The 18,876-nt window shown below is 35.1% G+C and overlaps 2 protein-coding genes, 1 long non-coding RNA gene and 1 other non-coding gene across 7 annotated transcripts; 2 read left to right on the top strand and 2 right to left on the bottom strand.

The window, feature by feature from the left end:
• Positions 1 to 1,466: 1,466 nt before the first annotated feature.
• Positions 1,467 to 4,160, top strand: LOC102625533 (ubiquitin-conjugating enzyme E2 4-like). The gene is made up of 6 exons (XM_006476473.4): positions 1,467 to 1,633; positions 1,749 to 1,828; positions 2,279 to 2,393; positions 2,512 to 2,564; positions 2,739 to 2,867; positions 3,837 to 4,160. The coding sequence occupies exons 1-6, from the start codon at positions 1,590 to 1,592 to the stop codon at positions 3,968 to 3,970; spliced, it is 555 nt and encodes a 184-aa protein (XP_006476536.1). The 5' UTR covers positions 1,467 to 1,589; the 3' UTR covers positions 3,971 to 4,160.
• Positions 4,161 to 4,464: 304 nt separating this feature from the next.
• TRNAT-CGU (transfer RNA threonine (anticodon CGU)) lies at positions 4,465 to 4,536 on the top strand. Its single transcript has one exon. It is a non-coding gene; the product is annotated as a tRNA-Thr (tRNA).
• Positions 4,537 to 7,767: 3,231 nt separating this feature from the next.
• LOC127901270 (uncharacterized) lies at positions 7,768 to 10,754 on the bottom strand. Of its 2 annotated transcripts, XR_008053417.1 has the most exons (4): positions 9,781 to 10,754; positions 8,799 to 9,028; positions 8,356 to 8,482; positions 7,768 to 7,861 (listed from the first exon to the last, which is right to left on the bottom strand). It is a non-coding gene; the product is annotated as an uncharacterized LOC127901270 (long non-coding RNA). The 2 variants fall into 2 exon arrangements; XR_008053416.1 differs by lacking the exon at positions 9,781 to 10,754 and having other exon boundaries at positions 8,799 to 9,536.
• Positions 10,755 to 11,295: 541 nt separating this feature from the next.
• Positions 11,296 to 15,995, bottom strand: LOC102625808 (uncharacterized). Of its 3 annotated transcripts, XM_052438927.1 has the most exons (4): positions 15,415 to 15,995; positions 15,113 to 15,278; positions 12,388 to 14,489; positions 11,296 to 12,306 (listed from the first exon to the last, which is right to left on the bottom strand). In XM_052438927.1, exons 3-4 carry the CDS (start codon positions 14,417 to 14,419, stop codon positions 11,429 to 11,431), a joined length of 2,910 nt encoding a protein of 969 aa, XP_052294887.1. In that variant the 5' UTR covers positions 14,420 to 14,489; positions 15,113 to 15,278; positions 15,415 to 15,995; the 3' UTR covers positions 11,296 to 11,428. The 3 variants fall into 3 exon arrangements, with proteins under 3 accessions (XP_052294887.1, XP_052294886.1, XP_015385181.2); XM_052438926.1 differs by having other exon boundaries at positions 11,296 to 14,489; positions 15,535 to 15,994; XM_015529695.3 differs by having other exon boundaries at positions 11,296 to 14,489; positions 15,415 to 15,994.
• Positions 15,996 to 18,876: the final 2,881 nt, after the last annotated feature.

The following is an 18,876-nucleotide window of genomic DNA, read 5'->3' on the forward strand; positions in this document are numbered from 1 at the left end:
AAGACACTATGTCAATTTAATTAAAGTTTAATAATTATACTGATAAAGTAGTATTACAAACAATGAATTTGGTATAAAATTAAAAAAAAAATGAAGTTAAAGTAAATTATTAATAGTTTTACCTTGTAAAGGTAAAATAGTTAATTTAAACTTATGCCATAGCAATATTTATAATCAAATATTATAAGAGAATCTAGGTCACAAAAAATGTAAATTAAAATAGATTTGATTAATTAGTTCTCTAAAGCTTTTTTTATTTGAAATTTTTTTAAAAATAATGTGCACATTTTTGTAATTATTTTTTTAAAAAATGATGGGTTTACAAAAACTATGGGGTGGAGATATCATCACTCATTATTTTTTCCTATTATTTTAATTATTACAATGTGTTTTAACCACAGTTCTCCAAGAGTATAATAAGTTAAATAGATTAATGAAAATACGATTATCAATGTGTTTATCAAAAATGTAATTGATAATTCATTTTAAAATGATGCTTTATTACAAAAAAAATGGTAAATTATATAGTAGAAGAGTCGGCATATAAAATTTCACACCCATAAATATTAGTAGAAAGAACAAAAAACTTATAAATTAAAAAAAGAAAAAGAAAGAAACACTACTTTAATTGATGAATGTTACAATTATATTTGATAGATGGATCTATAGACTTAATTAGACAACCTTTCCTTTTTTATTTTTTTATTATTTTGATTTGTAGTTATGCATTTTTGTTTCCTTTCTTTTTTTTTTTACTGTGATGTCAATATCACATGTTTGTTATTAAATTCTCAATTTAAATTAAAAAAGGTAGACACCTATTATTTTGTTTCACTTTCTAAGTTAAGTATATAGCCACCTAATCATTTTTCCTTGGAACAACTTATGTCACGGAAAACCAAATTGGAATATATGAGGAACCCAAACCTTAAGCTTGCTGTCATATGTTCACTTTTACAATGTGAAAAATACATACTAAAAGACTTTTAATTTCACATCAACATAATTTGCATACTCTAATTCATCCTCATAAATAAATATGGACACCCAAATCTTTAAGGCTTGTCCTAACATATAAAGAACCCATAACATTTAAGAATTAGGCACGTTTATCCCTTTTAATTTTCTTAAAAAATTTTGAAATATCAAATGTACCAACCATGTGTACTTAAAGCCCAAACTTAAGGCATATGTGTATATACTTCTAAGATGTCATGTGTCTATATATAGATACGTCATACACGTACATTAAGACAGTCTACGTCATACATGTAGATTAAGACAGTCTCTGTAATCTTATTTTGTCGTCAGAGTAGGTTCAGACAGAATACGATAATTACTAACTAGTACTTACAGAGTCGGAAATTATCAAAAGTTGCCTCTTATGGTAAATTAAAAAAAGAAAGGATAAAACTAGAAAGTTACTGCGTTTTTTTACTGTCGCCGGCTTAAATGTGGTCAGACATATATATCTGAATATTCGTAATTACGCTCTTTTCTTGTCTGAACACCTTTTGCTTGTCTTTGTTTCTCAAGGAGGAAAACCCAAATTTTCATCTCTCTCTTTCACCAAATTCCCAAAAAATAAAATGTCTTCTCCAAGCAAACGCCGAGAAATGGATTTGATGAAATTGTAATTTTTCTGAATTCATATGAATAAAATTTTTTTCTTTTTTCTGTGCTTAGTCTAATTTTATTTTTTTTTTTTGGGTTTTTTTGGTTTCGTGGGTTTGATTGATGTGAACTAGGATGATGAGTGACTATAAGGTGGAGATGATCAATGATGGCATGCAAGAGTTCTATGTGGAATTCAATGGACCAAAAGAGAGTAAATTCATCAACGCCGCCTTTTCTTCATTTTTCTTCTTTTATCATCTGTTTGTAACTTTTTTATGGTTAATTTTACTGTATTTGATGTTTTAATCTCTGGGTTTTTCTCATATCTTGAGTTTATTGTTTTTATAACTTTGTTTTGCATATATAGATATTATATTAATCCTGAATACATTAGCAAACAACATGATTTTTTCTTTTCTTATCTTCTTAAGTTATTCAAATTTTTGGCCGGTGATATATGCTACTTTTTTTTTTCCCTTTTATCTATAGTTGAATGTTATCTACCTTAGTTATTTCAATAACTAATGAAATGAGCTGCAACTTTCTTGTTCACTGAGAAAAATCAGTGACAACCGAAATACCTTGTGAACGATTTTTGCTTTTGAACACAAAATATGCATTTTTTTTTTAATACAAAGTAACTTCATGTGGAATGCAACAGGTTCTTATCAGGGAGGTGTGTGGAAGATAAGGGTGGAACTGCCTGATGCTTATCCCTATAAATCTCCATCTATTGGCTTTGTCAATAAGATATATCACCCAAATGTTGATGAATTGTGAGTTTATTTTATAATTTTCACTTAAATGTTGGTGTTGTTTTATGAATTTGTATAGAAAAAACTTTTGATAAGTTGGTTTGAAGCCTTTCATTCTTTTGTTGTTGTTGAGTTTCAGGTCCGGTTCAGTTTGCTTAGATGTTATTAATCAAACCTGGAGCCCCATGTTTGGTAAACCTTCCATTTTATTCCCTTCCACGCATGTAACTATTTGCCAAATGTTGCAGAGTTCCTATAATTAATTTATTTCTTTTAACTATTGTTTCTCACTTGGTTGTTAATTAGTGTTGCCTGTCAGAAATTGGCCACCAATTTTCTCTTTCTTTTCCTTAAATGCCTTTGCAGATTTGGTTAATGTGTTTGAAGTATTTCTTCCTCAACTTCTCTTGTATCCTAACCCATCCGATCCATTGAATGGAGAAGCTGCTGCCCTGATGATGCGTGATCGAACAGCCTATGACCAAAGAGTGAAAGGCAATAATCCTTCTCAATCATATGTGCCATAGCTACTTACACCTTCTCAAGTAGTAACCGTATTGAAATCGGATGCTTTATTCTGTATTCTCTACCTTTTATGGCTACTTCATGTAGGAGTTTAGTGGTAGTGACTCATTATATTCTCATTTGTTACTAATTTGTTATATGAAACTAACTAAGAAAGCCATGAGCGTGGGAGGTTGGCAAATTGAAATTACTATATATGTGGGATAAAACAACTTACCTTTTAAATTTTTGATCTTTTCAACATTACTTAGGAGGTTTGAAGTACTTTAGTTCTAGTCTTGTTTTCTGAACAATCAAGCTAGATGTGGTAGTTACAGCCCCTAATTGAGCTGCAAATAGAGGGAATTTGATTGGATGGTTGCAGTTTTCTGGTCTTGATAGTTTTTTCAAGAATTTCCCTTGCTGCTTGAGGAACCATGCCTTGTTGTATTTCTTTGTCAAGCTGGTGGAATGTGTATATAGCTCAAGGGCCAGCAGTGGGAGAGATTATTAGTTTCCATGCAAGTAGATTGTACCACCTAACCAGTTGGAGTTCATGAACCTCAATGGCCTAATGCGGATGCCTAAATCGCAATCATAGCCATTGTTTTGCAGCTGTACTCCCTTGTTTTTTCTGTGCGGCTACAAATCTTGGTTCTGGGATTTGGAGAGTGTTAGGAAGACATGATTTTACAGGGAATTTTTTTTCATTGGTCCATGGCATCTGTATTTAGTTGGAAAACATAGATGCCAGTGAGTATGACCTGAAATTGGAAATCCAATGAACTTTTCTTGCATGAGGTCCAATTTGACTTTGAGTATTACCATGCCATTCTGAAGTAAGCTTACACAGAATGTAAAGATGTGTTTCACTTTTGATTGATTTTCTGTATTCTTCAATTTGCCCTACATCCTTCAGTGAAGTCATTCATTTGTTGTTTGCATGATTTGATTTTCCAGAGTTTTGTGAGAAGTATGCAAAGCCAGAAGACATCGGTGGAGCCACAGAGGAAAAATCAAGTGACGACGAGGAGTTGAGTGAAGATGAATATGCCTCCAGTGATGAGGCAGTCGCTGGCCAACCTGATCCTTAGGTTAAAAAAAAAATGAATTAGTTGTCCGTCTGTACATTAAATTTCAGCTCCTGGAAAATGGCACCAGAACAAAAACTGAAGGGCATTTGAAAAATTTCCTGCTCCTCCTGTCTTTATTTTCCATGGATGATGTGTAAATTAATCAACTGTATCTTAATGTTTGAAATTCATTTACTGTTGGGACTTGAAACGTTCTTGATTTTGCTGTTGCTGTGCGTGTTGATATGAATGCCTATTCCTATTTTCTTAAATTTCTTACATTTCATCCACTGTTACTAACTTTAGCCATGTTAAATCAATTTTCCCAACTTTAATATTTTTTGCTCCCAAATACAATTTTTTAACCTACCCTTTTTTATCTATTTGCTGAAGACAGCAATTGAAATAGACGGATCTCAACGCTGTAGCAGCTACTGATTAAATGTAAAGTGGGTGACCTGTGAAAATGCTTGCAACTAATCAATCCATTCACAAAGTGAAAGTCGAAACAGGCCGCCCTTATAGCTCAGTGGTAGAGCGTCAGTCTTGTAAACTGAAGGTCCATAGTTCGATCCTGCGTGAGGGCAGCCAACTGCTTTTAACGTCCGGATAAAAAAAAGATTCTTAGAATTTTTTAGATAAAAACGCAATTCTTCTATTTGAATCAAGTAGGTCCCCGAGTAATCATAATATCGGCATCCTTAGGGCTCGTTTGGTATTGTTTCTGAATTTGTATTTTTTGAGAATAAAAATGAAAATAAAATTAGTATTTTACAGTTGTTGTATTTCGAATTTAAATATACATCTAGTATTATTTTCTGTATCCTATATTTTAAAACTGAAAACAGTAATATGTGTTTGGTAGACACAGTTGAAAATGATAAAACAAAAAATATGCGTTTAGTAATATTTTTTTCAAAAATAATTTTTACTAAGTATTTACATTATATTTGTAGTCATAAAATAATTTTTTAATAATAAACAAATTTATTATTAAAAAATTACATGATGATAAAATTTTAGAATTAACATTAATTAAAAAAAAGTTTGATAATAAACTGAAAGCATGCATGGTATGAACTAGAGTTAGTACAATTTAACTTGAAACTTGCTCGTGCAAAATTATTTTATATAGCATTTGCAGTTTCAATTTCCAATTCCAAGGATCTGATTCAATGCTCCCAAACACAGCAATAAATGTAAATCCAATTACACATCTTCTTGGAAGAACTTTTTCTGAAATATGTGCCAATTTTATTTTTTTTTAGAATATTCATTCTAAAAACACATTAGACACAGAATTAGAAGTTGTTTAACTGCTTTCCAGAAACAATATTTGCGCTGCCAAAAGAAAAAAAAAAAAACTACTTCACATTGACTCACCAATCCACTCCTCCACTTTCAATCATAAATTCCACAATATCAATAATCATCAGCACTAGTAGGAAAATTACATTACACGTTCAGCAACTCACATAACAAAGATTCCCAAGCAAATTAAAACCCAATGAATGCCAAATTTGATTGTACGCAATCCAAAGATTTGTTGTATATACAACAAAACACTTAACTGCAACTGCATCGAAGAAGGAGAGTGTCATTCTTATTGTTATCCTCTGTTTGTATATCCAAAATTCATGGCCCCGACGCTTACTTCCTCCAATTCATTTCTGCTCAATACAACACCCCGTTCAAGACTCATCGTCAAGAACCCAAGATTCAGTGTGTTTGCCAAGAAAGCTGGACCGTTCCCTCCATTCATTTGGAACTGGGCAGGTCGGCGTTCGTATTTTGTGGCAACGGCCACGACGGAGAGAGAACGACACACCAAAGGATAGCCACGGTAGAGACGAAGTTGCAGCGGCGGCAGAGAAAATGTTGTTGGAGGGAGAAAAGGAGAAAGCACTGCTGCCGTGACTAGATCGAGGATGGCCGTGGGGGGGGGGGGTTGACCAGATCGAGAACGATGAGAGGGGGTAAAGGGTTGCTGCCGAAGAGAATGAGTTTTGTTTCTTAATCTATTTGTGAGTTTAGTTTGTAATATTTAGGAAACATGTTAAACACGTTTTCATGTTTGTAGTTATAACACTGGATCTGAATTTGTTATTTTGTGATTTGTTTTTTGAATCCATCTCACCAAACATATATTACGTTTGTATTATGAAAATAAAAATGAAAACAATGGGTAAAAAACGCTACCAAACGGGCCCTTAATTTCTGATAAATTTCTGACGAAAGTTGACTGAAGTGGTAGTACAACACGACCGCGCAGTCCAAAACCAAGGCGCGACATTTGCTCAGCAGACTTTTTAAAACTAACAACCATTATCATTTGGCTTTTATGAACGAGTTTTAATTTCTCAAACATAACTTACAGTTATTATTGTTATTTTTATTTTTAAAACCATCTACAGGGGTTTGGTAGGAGTAAGGATTACAATTTTTTTTATTGGGATGAGATTCTGTAGGATCTCATTTCATTTAGAACGGAATTAAGACATATTTTTATCTTAGAAAAAAATAAAAAGATGAGAATAAGAATTTTTTTATTTTATTTCATTTGTATATACGAGATATGATTGGGATTGACAAATCTCGTCTCATCTCATCCCATTACCTGTGGATGTTCTTTGAACACTCAAATCATCTAACACTATCGAAGAATAAGGGATAATATTTGAAGCAAAAAAATACCATTCGCTTGTGGATGCTCTTTGAACACTCAAATCATCTAACACTACCAAAGAAGGAGGGACAATATTTGAAGCAAACAAATATCATTCGCTAATTCGATTGATAACCGTATTGTTGAAACATATTAATATCTAGACGGGATATTGAAATTAGATAGTTTTTGGTTAAACAACAATACGATGGCAAGTATCATCAATACCACTAGCAAAGTATTGGTGGCTTGATTATGTTTGCTCCTCAATTCGAGTTGCAGGAAAGTTATCTTTGTTGGGAGAACCTGTGTCTCCCAGTTCAAGCGAGGACTTCTAATATGAGTTATGGTACATGTTTAAAGGTGTCTCCCACAGTTAGGACCCTCCCCAAGATATCTTGTGGTTAAGATAAAAAAAAAAAAAAATACCACCAGCATCAAATACTGGTAACTCAAAAGACATCGCATTATTTCAATTTTTTTTTTAAAAAAAAAGAAAGAGACAAATTCAACCACATATAAAAGTCAAACAAATAGAAAATAAGATGATAAAAGCGGCGTGTCCCCATTGGTTTCACTGACAAAGGGCCGGTTGGTTTCACCCATAAATAGAGGCAATGACTTCTTGGTAGAGACAACTATTTAGCAGCAATACAGCACGGCACACAGGTAAGGTGTTTTATAGTTAGGTTCATTGAAAACGATTTGAATTTTGAACCACGGCAGCAATTGAAAACGATTTGAATTTTGAGTTCCAAAGAAAATTGGACAGCTTGAGACCAACATATGCTGAGTGGAAATATTGTTCCATCAAATGTTTATTTAATTTAACAGACAAGCTTCAATAGGACAAATTAAGTCCCAATGTCACCTCCACAGCAGCATAAGCTGCAGTTTCCCACCAAAACACAAGCTAATCACCAATGCAGTCTCATCAGCAAAAATGAAGAAACTAAAAATTCATCTTCCACAGATCAGTGAAACTTTGCCAAGTACTACAAAAATATTCGAGCCATTGTCGTATGAACAATGAAGCTTCAATTATTACTTTGGGCACTGCACGGCATTCTCCCAAAAATTCAAACATAGAAGTGCGGTTATTCTTTTTCAAGCTCGAGCACAATAGCACAGCTCATCATCACAACTTATTGAGGATGACTTCAACATAAATTGAATGGAAACAAAGAAGTGGTCCCCAAGTTCCTTGGAGCTTTCCAAATAACCAGCTCTTGCAAGTGCTTCACCAACTACAGAAGCAATGTGAACACAGACAATCACTCAACAATTAGCAAGAGTCAACAACAGGGTTAGATTTGTTTGGAGATAAAGAATCAGTTCAGTGTCTCAGTAACTCTTTTAACTAGTTCTTTTGAAAATTTTGAGCTGAAAATTTCTTTCTTTATCTCGTAATTTTCAACTCACAGTGCATGATTGAAAGTTAATAGTTTATTTTTCTTGCAGGGGGTTTTTGCTTTGGGGTTGAAAAAAAAATGGAGCTTTCTTACTGTTTTTAACGTTCTGAAAAACCAATCTTTATCAAGCAGACAAGTTAAACTTTGAAGTTGAAAAAATGAAGCTCGTTCAGATTTGAAGGTATTTTTTTTGAGCTTCTTGCTTTTATTTTTACGTGAATTTGAGGTGTGTGGCTTTATTAGGGTGCTATGGATAAAAGTAGTTGCAGACCTCAATTTGTATATTGAAGATTTTTAATGGAAGGCTTGCACATGAAAACTACTGCTACCTGAAAGAGAAGACCATCAAGACTTGTAAAGCCATCAAGACTCATCCAGCCAGGACTCCATCAAGATTACTTCAAGACACCATCCAGGTTCCATAAAAGATGTCAAGACAGGGGCCATGGTAATCTACTGCTCCAGCAGACATCACAATTTATGTCACAGCAAATGCGAGAAGCCATTAGGAATATAAATCATTGCATATGCTACCTACTCAGTTCTCAGGTGTTCAATAAACATCCACCATCAAATAAAGTTGGTTTTTTGCAGATGAGGAGGTGATGATGCCAAATGTGACGGTTCCAAAACTAACATGCCCACCTCCACCCTCACCCTCGAAGAAAACAAAATTTAGGTGTACTTGTGTAACTCCTCCTATTTGTCCAACAACAAGCATCCATGCACATTATGCAAGCCATGCCCTAGGTTCTCTTTAAGACAAACATACCTTTGAAATCGCAAGAGCTCCATAATCAGTTGAAGATACTTATGCAGTCATCGGGCGAGCCAGCATACTCTGAAGCCTCCATCATAGTCACCAAATGAATTGCTTATCTTCCCATGTTCTGGCAACGTTCGAATTCTTACTCCAGAATTCACTAGAGAACAGAGATAAAAACCCACTTGATCATCAATAACTCTTCTTCATAGCCTATCCACGACGCTTTAAAAGAAAGCCTGGATCAACTTAAATAAATGAGTTACCGGCTTTTCATAACTTGCGGAGTCCATGCATCATATCTGCTGTTAGTGCAAACTTTTTAATATACTCTCAGGCGCACGAGTCTTTAGATAGAGATTGCTTGAAATTAGAAAGTGTAATTTAAATCTAAATCGATATTAATGCTAACTTAGTTGAACAAATTAAGTTTTAAGAGAAATTAAGTTAATTAATTTTAAAAAGTAATTAAAACAAGGGAGAATGCAATACGATAAAAATTATCAATGTTCCATTATCTAATTATTATTAATCCCAAGTTGAGAAGAACAGCTCAAAATCAATTTATGTCATCTTATAGATATAACGATTAAGCCCAATAAATTAAATCTAACGTAAGTTCTTTTTTGCTTCAAATTAGGATTTCTAACCATTATATGTATCCTATTGGAAAACAAAGAACCAAAGTTTTCTAAGTATTCTATGTATCCAATTATTGAAAAATATATAATCAAAGATAATCACATTAGTCATTATGCTACCTAGCTAAGATTTAATCAAATAATCTCTTAACTATCAAGAATACATGATATTAAAGATGAAAAGATAATTATTCAACCAATCATTTGAAATAAGAACTATAATCATCAAAGAACATATGTACGGAATTAACTAAATAAAAGATAATTATTTTATTAAAAAATATTTTATTTGTATAAGAAAATTAGTCAGGCATACTTAAATCGAGAGCAATAAAATAAATAAAGCCAACCACAAAAAAGTTCGAACGACATTGCTGCTACTCTTTCTCTTCTGCTTCTTTTTTCTGCATCTCGCTAGACATACTTGAATCGAGAGCAATAAAGTAAATAGAACCAACTATGAAAAGGTTGGAACGACATTGCTGCTACTCTTTCTCTTCTGCTTCTTTTTTCCGCATCTCTCAGCCTGTATCTCAATTATGCAGCTTGCTTGTCTTTTTATAATACACATGACAGCCTATTAAGCTTATATTCTTCATTGATTTCTGATTACAATTTTGTAAGCCAAGCCACTGACTTTAAGTTGTAAAAGGCTCAAATCCTTTTTTTTTTTTTTTTGAATTCTCTGTTTCCTCTTCTTCACGTGGCAATAATGGTAAGAGATAATGCTTTAATTGGAAAATATTAATCTCCGAATATTCAATTCTGGATCTTTTATGCACCTTTGTTTTCCAATCTTCAATTATTTCCCGGTTCATAAATAATTTAATTAATTAAAAATAACAGATAAAAATAGTTAATAAATATATCATTAATGATAAAATATGTATATATTATATGCTCTGTCATCTACAAATGTGAGAAAAAAATTTTCTGATTGGGAAAACAAAATGAAATAGATACGGAGCTTAAAAGCTAATTTATATAACGGAGATTTGAGGAACCGAACCTGGCAAGAAGCCTCACGACAAGTCTCCAATGTCGATACTTATGACATGACTCAATTTTCGCCCAAGAATGCAGCAAACAATAGCATCTGAGAGAATGAGCCGGTGAGAGTTATATCTATTAGGTATATTGAAAACTTCCATTCCTATGGGATACCTACAGCATGATTTGAATCAAAAGTCCCTTTAATCCACAAATATCCTCTCAATTCAGCCTCCACAATCAACCCATGAACTCCTCCACCATGGAAATAGAATAGCTTAGTATAGAAATATATCAAACCCACTCTTAATACACCTACAATAGCAATTAATGACTTGAGACAACTCAAATGCAAGCATCAACTATCACGAGTAAACCATTCTTATTTAATAGAAAATGAAATACAATGGACAAAACACATGCATACAGCCAAGCACATGCATGCAGATGTACACGCACAAGAGTGAACATCGTAAAGTGGTACTTTTTCAATTACAGTCTAAATTCGAAACACAGTTTAACTTATTTTTGAGTCTGGAGGATTCAGATTATTTCAACTTTTTATTATTTATTAGTTGTATAGAGAACTTTTTGAATTCCCATTAGCAAGGGACTTCAGTAACGAAAAAGCCTTCAACACTGCCCAGTATACTTTCCAAAGATTTTTACGAGTACATTTTATTAATATAGAAGTACGTTTCTTTGGTCAGCAAAGGAAGACTGGAAACTTTCAAAATTGGTTTCTACCTGCACCTACAGTGCCATTTGAAAAATTCAGAAACCAATCAACAGAAAGTTAGCTCAAATTGATAACCAATGGTGTAATTAAGTTGGTGCAAATTCATATGATTGATATCAACGTAACAGAAAAAGAATGAATTCAAAATGTAGGGGCTTCTCATTCAGAGAGGAAAATGGTACGAAAATTCCTCTGAATTGTTTACAGCAGTCTTATTTGTAAACTTTGTATAATTCTAATGTGAATTTTGCTAAAAAGAAATATCGAATCTATGGTGAAGTATGAATTTGAACATTTGCAAGAAGCCGGGTGAGTTTGCTTAGGGTTTCACGAGCAGCTATGGTGTCTGGATGATCCTCACCAGAAATTGAAGTTCTAATAAAAACAGCCTTCCTAATTAGATCATCCCCCATGTCAAATTGCCCTCCTCTTAGCATTAACTTGGCCCTAGTTTCAAGGACTGTGGCTCTTGTTAGAGCTAATTCCTGCCAGAGGGATGGATTCAACTGCGCATTAGTCTGGACGGGCCGCCAACAAAGTGATTTGTCCAACAATTTTTCAACTGGGGTAACTAATGCATGGTCCGCTGCTTCCAGAGCATTGGTGCATAGACGCAGGAGTTCTAAAGCAGCACTACACCGAGAAAACGTAATGAATGTCCTGATTGCAAGAGGCAAAACCACCTCTTTAACAAGGTATAACAACTCTGACACTTTGAGCTCGACAACTTTTAGGTCATTACCAAACCCAAATAGCAAGAAACATGCTGTCCATATATGTCCTGAATGATGGGTTATAGATCCACGGCTGATGACAGCTTGAACCATGGCATGAGCAACACCAGTAACTCCTCTTTTGCGAGCATAAAGCTTCACAAGCTCGTTGAAATGGATGTACCCTTGCCTGGTACTACTTCTGGCAATGTTGAATCTCAACAACATGGAAGATGCTTCCGCTTCTGATCTCTTGGTGTATGAGGAAGTAAATCCACAAGTTAAAGACAGTAATAATTTCCTCCACAAGTGGGTACCCTTGTGCTTCTCAGGTATCTTGTGAGCAGCAAGGGCTAATAGGGAAACCGGAATAGCAGCGGGTGCAAACCACCCACCAGCAAGCACCATTCTAGTTGCCAGGCTCCTCGGCCCATCTGCATGATCAAATATTGAGAAACAAACCTCGAAGAGTTGAAATAGGAAAGTGTTTCTTCTCAATGAATGAGATTCCCTACCATTCCAAGACAAGTCCCTCAACGGCATTCTGTTAATGGTATCCAAGAGCCTGCTAGGATTTATGGGTAGCTCAGACAAAATGGCACCCACAACTGCAAGGCCCATGGTTAACCTCCCAACTTTCTCCTCAATCACCCTGAGTGCATCGACTTCTGTGATTGGGTAGTCCTTTACACTTCCCTGCATTAAAGACATTGCCTCAACCCCAGACAAGTAAGAGAGCTTTAAAGGTTCCAAGTTCATCACGCGAGGAAGGCGCGTGGAGATTATAATGTGGGTCTCTCCACCAAAACGGGGAAGAAGATCCATTACAAGTTTGTCATCCCACCAATCCTTTTCACTCTCTAAATTATCAATGATCACCAAAAATGGTATGTTTCTCATGAGTTCTTTACGAACTCTGCAAATGGCAGCCTCTTCTTGCTCTTCAAAGCTTTTTATCCTGCTTTTATCTGAGCAATTTTCGATCCCCACATCAACGTCTAAAAATGACCAGAGATTCAGATAGTTCTGTCTGATATACCTGCTTTCCCCTCCCACCCATAAAACCATCTTGTATCTCTGGTGATATCTATAGGCAAATTCCAGAAGAAGTTCTGTTTTTCCAATTCCTGAGTCTCCCGTCACACAAGCAATACCCTTGCCATACAAAATCTTTGTTGATCTTTTTCTCCTTGGGTACCGTCCACTGCTTTTCGTCTTTTGCCTTTGAGGAGCTTCTGTACTCTGCATCTCAATCTCCTTTTCTGATTCCTTCCATACCACAGGTTCTTTACCTTTCCTGCTGCCACCCTCCCATTGTCGTTCCTTGCGTCTTTCCTCCAATGAAGCGCTCTTACTCCACCCGATTCTCAAATTCTTTCTCCTGGTTCTAGCCTTTAGTTCAAAATAATCTCTCTCTGAATCTCCAGTAATATCGCCAAAAAGTATAAATTCTAGCTCAGATAATTCTTTCTTCCTGCCGATAAAATTTTCATTTCGAGGGAAAGGGAATTCCTCTTTATCTACCTTCTCTCTCCACTTGGTCAACCGCTCAACAACACTTCTTCTTCCTAGCTTCATAGCTAATAGTGTGACAGCTCTCAGTATACAATCTCTGCAGTTACCTTCCTGAGCTTCTAGTTTCCATTCATCAACGCGAGAGAGGCCATTAACAGCTTCCTTCCATTCCTTTTCCAATCCTCCGTACAAAACCCAAAGCTCACCCCCATTTTTTTCCCACAGCTCTCCCCTCTTCTCTACTATATCCCTGACAAGGCAATCACCTGGACTCAAATCAAAAAATATTGGAACTAAATTCTTCTTGCCTGAAAAATATCGTAGCTCCTCAATGCTATATGGATTCCTGAAAGACTTTCTTGTGAGGATCACAACTCCAAAAGACGAAATATCCATAGCTCTTTCTACAATAGCATGTTTCCGAGAGTTTCTACATCTTGCCCTGTCAGATACAAAACAACTCATCCCTTGAACTTCCAACTCTGCACGAAGCCAATTAGCAAACCTCATTAAAGAGGGTTTGCACCCATGCAGACCTATGAAAACATCACAACTCCTCAGTCTGTTACAGGAAAGAGAAACAGAGACAGGGGTATACGACATGCCATAGCTTCTACCATGCTTTCTATGATTCTCTCTTAGCCCTGCATAACCATTATCATGGGCAAGGCTGTAACTAGATATATTGCTGTTAGAGACGCCAGCTGGGGAAGATACACGACCAAACTTCTGGAAATCACTAGCAGTACATGCAGCAGCAGCCGCGGAAATGTCTGACGTAGTAAATCTGACATTTGCAATAGATTCGGGCTCCGGAATCCCCGAACTGGAACTAAGTGGATCAGCACTTAAATGAATGCCATCACACCGAGCATCAGAACGTGCTGATTCAGAGAGTTGACATGTAGGTGATCTAGGAGAGAAGAAAGGTGATTGATTTGCTGAAAGGAACACCGACGATGATGATGACATATTTCTTGAAGTCGTGACAGGTACTGACCCAAACCTCAAGCTGTCTTCTCCTATATCCATATTTACAAAATTTCCTGCCTCCCAAAGAAATTAAATCTGATGCATAGATTCCAGAATAGTGGAAGCCATACTGAAAATAGAGAGAGTAGCATTAATTAGTAACGAAACTCCCTACAAATAGAAAATAACGGAAAGTTCCAGTAAAAAGTGAAAGTTTATCCATAATGATCAGTATCAACAGTTACAAAAGTGGCATTGTCATTCTAGTAACAAATTCCACTATGACTACAAAGGGAAGCATTATCACATTTTATCCTTAGCAAGAATGAAAAATCAATATACAGTTACGCATCTATATAAGCCATAAGGAGCAAAGTTGGGGAACCTGAAAATTAACTGATATGGCTTAACAATACTGCAAAAAAGGGAAATTGCAGGAATGACAAAAAGTTCTTATTTATGGAAGCATTACAAATTCAGAAATCTATAAAGCAATAATGCGGAGAAATTTGTGCAACTATTATGCTCGTAAGATCCACAGAACCTAATTCAAATAAGTCATAAACATTAAAAACCATGAAACACATATACTAAACTTGAACTAAAACACTGTAACTGCCATATCTTAAGCATAAGCACAGAGCATTACACAGATCTAAAGAAGCTATTCACCATACAAAGAATGCTGAAGAACATCTCAATACAACAGAAAAAACATAACATTCCAACGATAATTCAGATCTGAGAACTTACGAGGCTTCAAATCTTAAAAATGGTAGCATAGATTCAAAGTTTGCTTCTAAATTAATCAACCCAGTTGCTTTAAACCAATGATAAACCGAAAAATAATTCAAATTTCGACGAAAAAAATCAAATCTTTGGAGTGCCCTTTGCAGTCAGTACATTGAACTTAACCAAACTGCAAAACAAGAAATGATTTTGTCAAAACATATAATTACCAAAAACAAATATCAGAAACTCAAAACTTTTGAGCTTTAAAGTTATGGAAATGAGAGTCTCTAAAACAGTGGACTTGGAAGTGAATAAAATTTTACCATTTAGAGATAGATTTGATAGAGACCGCTGTTTCAAATTTCAACTTTCAAAAGAGACCAGACAAAGCCACGATTTTTATGGATTCAATTTTCAATCAATGTCAAAAAAAAATAGCTAACCTTCTAAAGAAAAAATTCCCCCCCAAGAAAAAAAAAATCTAAGGCTTCAAACTTCAAATCCCACGAGCTGGCTTTTGGAAAACAGAAAACTCACGCACTTGTGATGAGAGTGAAAACACTCCTTTGTTTTTCTTTATTTTGTTATCTAAGAAAACAAAAACAATATATATATATATATATATTTTCTTGTTTTAGCTTCTCTCTCTAGATTTTGTGAACATTATTCTAAGAATTGAAAGAAAATGATGGGACCCAAAGGAACGGATCTGACGAGGTATGGGGTTTGGCATTTGGTAGGCTCACTAGACACTGGTCACTCCACTCCAGTGGACAAAACACAGTTACCCTTTTTACAACAGTTTGAAAAATACTTTAGAGATAATTGCACTTTCGGACTTTGGATTCACATCGATACGTTTGGTTTTTTGTCACTGTTCCTGTGGGTGGGGGTGTTGTTGTTTTTAAAGTGTATTCTCTGTTGATGCCCATTGGCTAACATAACTAACTACATGGGTTTCTGGTTTTACTCTTTCTAAGAAGATTTCTTGCAAGTACATTTTCTTATGTCACACCACATCATCCATCATAAATATAAATTGTAATAATTAAAATGATTTATAAATCTTTTTTTTTCTGTTATATTATGGTAAATTTGAAAAGTACTATAATGGGGTATTATGGAGTTCAAAGATTAAAAGGGAATGATTAAGTGCATACATATATTCTCTTTCCCGTTTCGAATAAGCATTGAGCTAAACATATTGGATGCAATTGAGAAGTATGATGGTTCCTATCATTACAGTGTGCCAAATCCTGAGTGCTCAGCTGGGAAAATGATCGTGCACGGCTGATTGAATGAAGAATGAAACATCTGAATCTCGTTTTTGCTTGACAATTTTTGTTGAGGATTCACCAAATCTCATTGTCAATAAATTATATTGGATTCTACCTTTCTCAAACACAATCAGTATTTGGTATGATTATCTTTTAAAGCTGCGTTGGATAATTACAACTCATGGTTTACAGGTTCTTAAGCCACAACACCATAATACTAACTGGAAACTTTATTAACTTGATTGTTCAACAACCAAATAATAAATTAAGGGTTATATATCTTCTCTTAATGGGCATATAATTGACATGAACATCACTATTTCCATCCATAACATTGATCTAATTAATTAGAGGGCCGAAGCTCACACATTATTATTCTTTTTTCCCTCCATGAACAATCATTGGAGTCAATAATGTACCAACCAAACTGCAACGAAGTTGACTTAAAATGATTTCTTGGATTGGCTGTTTGAACATCAGTCCAAAACACCCTTTTGTTAGCACATGCTTTCATGTGATGCCACGCAGCTCAAAATTTTTACGGCTCTGATGCATTCACACTTAAAAACGTTTTGCATGCAACTGCAATCAATGGCTTTCGACATTACAAACGACACACACTTGTTCCTTAGCAGTTATTATACTGATTTGAGTCATTGAGCGAGAAGTTTCCGAAGAAGCCAGTTTTAAATGCATTCCCATTTCCCGCACCAACAGCTGTACATTTTCTTGTCCCCTCATTTTGCTGACAAAAACTTCCAGAGTACGAGTATGTAAAAGCCTTAACAAAAACAAATACTAAATTTTTTTAAAGGATTGTGATTCAGTGTTGAATTTATTTTCTGTTAAATAAAAATTCATTAATTAAAACATATTTTGTGTTTTATTTCTTTATTTTTTATTTAACAGTTATTAATTTAGTACTCAGTCAAAATTGAACTCAACATTATTAACCCACCAACAAGCCCAGATTTTGGTTTCTTTTATTTACGTCATATCTACACAACTTTAACTGGGGGTCTGTGAATGGGAAATTTAAAGGGTCAGTGACTCAGTCGGCATTCAGTAATACCCAGCTTGCAAATTGAGGCGGTGGGGGCCGGCGGGGGGGGGGGGGGGCGGGGGGCACGAGGAAGAAAATTGTCAGCACCATTAGTTTGATGGATCGACGTCTAAGCATTGATTTGACATTTGCCTACTTTTGAGCAACAAGAAGTCGTGGGCCCGACCCGGTAACCATTAATAATGTAGAAAATATTTTTCAAAATTACCAAGTTCGTTCATCAAATCGGGAATTTGGTTGGGATACAAGTCGGGTTTCATGATAATTAAAATGTAATCCAATGAGAGAAAATTAACAGGCTGTATAATAATATAATCAATTCCCCGGACTTAGATTTGAAATCTCAATTTTAAGATTAAGCGTTCTGCCGTAAGCGCGCGTGAGGAAAGTTTATCTGGAAAGGTGTTTGTCCCAGGCAAGGTCTCCGACCGCCTCATTATTAGGCCCATTACCAGGAAGCTGCCTTAACCGGTAGCCGCCTAGGTTCATTTTTCATAGGGATGGCAAAAATACCTACAGGGACGGGTATCTTTGAAGATTTTTTTCATTCAGGGAGAATACGAGAATAATTTTATATTTAATTTTTTTTTCGGGGAGAGGACGGGGAAATTTTTTTACTCAACTTTTTATTCGGGGAGGGGACGGGGATGAGGTGGAATCCCCATCCCCTACCCATTTCCCCATTTTAATTTTTAATTTTATTTTTATTTTTAAAATTACTAATAAATAAATAACAAAATTATAAATATTGTTAAAAATAATAAATATCAAAATAGTTGTATATTGGGAAAGTGGTCACCCTTTGCCGGGAATTAGTTGAAGAGTATTAATTGAAGTTTTCACCAACTGTTTATTGCTTTGATTATACTGGTAGTAGTTCTTCTACTGGATCTACAGGGGATTCTTATAAGAAAGCAACCAAATGGATGACAGGTTTTGATGATTATGTAAACAATGGAGATTGTGCAGTTGTTGTAGATGAATTAGATTCATATTTGGATGAGAAAGTTATACCTCGGATGGAAGATTTTAATATTTTGAGTTGGTGGAAGACAAATGCTAATAGGTATCCTACAGTAGCTCGAATTGCTAGAGATATTTTGGCAATTCTAATTACAACAGTTGCTTCTGAATCAGCTTTTAACACTAGTGGTAGAGTTGTGAGCCCATACCATAACAAACTTCATCCAAGCACATTGGAGGCCTTAATGTGCTGTCAAAGTTGGTTATGAGCTTACAATAGCGGTATGAGTTTATTTTAATATGATTAATTTAAAATAAAAAAAAATGTATTAGACTTTTAGTTATTCGGGGACCGGGGACCTTCGGGTATCCCCTGTTATTATTCGGGGAGGGGATGGGGATTGTTTCAAGCAATTCTGACGGGGATGAGGAGGGGACGGGGACATATGCAAAATATCGGGGATGGGTATGGGAAGATTGGT

Source organism: Citrus sinensis, chromosome 3 (assembly GCF_022201045.2).
Source record: "Citrus sinensis cultivar Valencia sweet orange chromosome 3, DVS_A1.0, whole genome shotgun sequence".
NCBI classification, from domain to species: domain Eukaryota; kingdom Viridiplantae; phylum Streptophyta; class Magnoliopsida; order Sapindales; family Rutaceae; genus Citrus; species Citrus sinensis.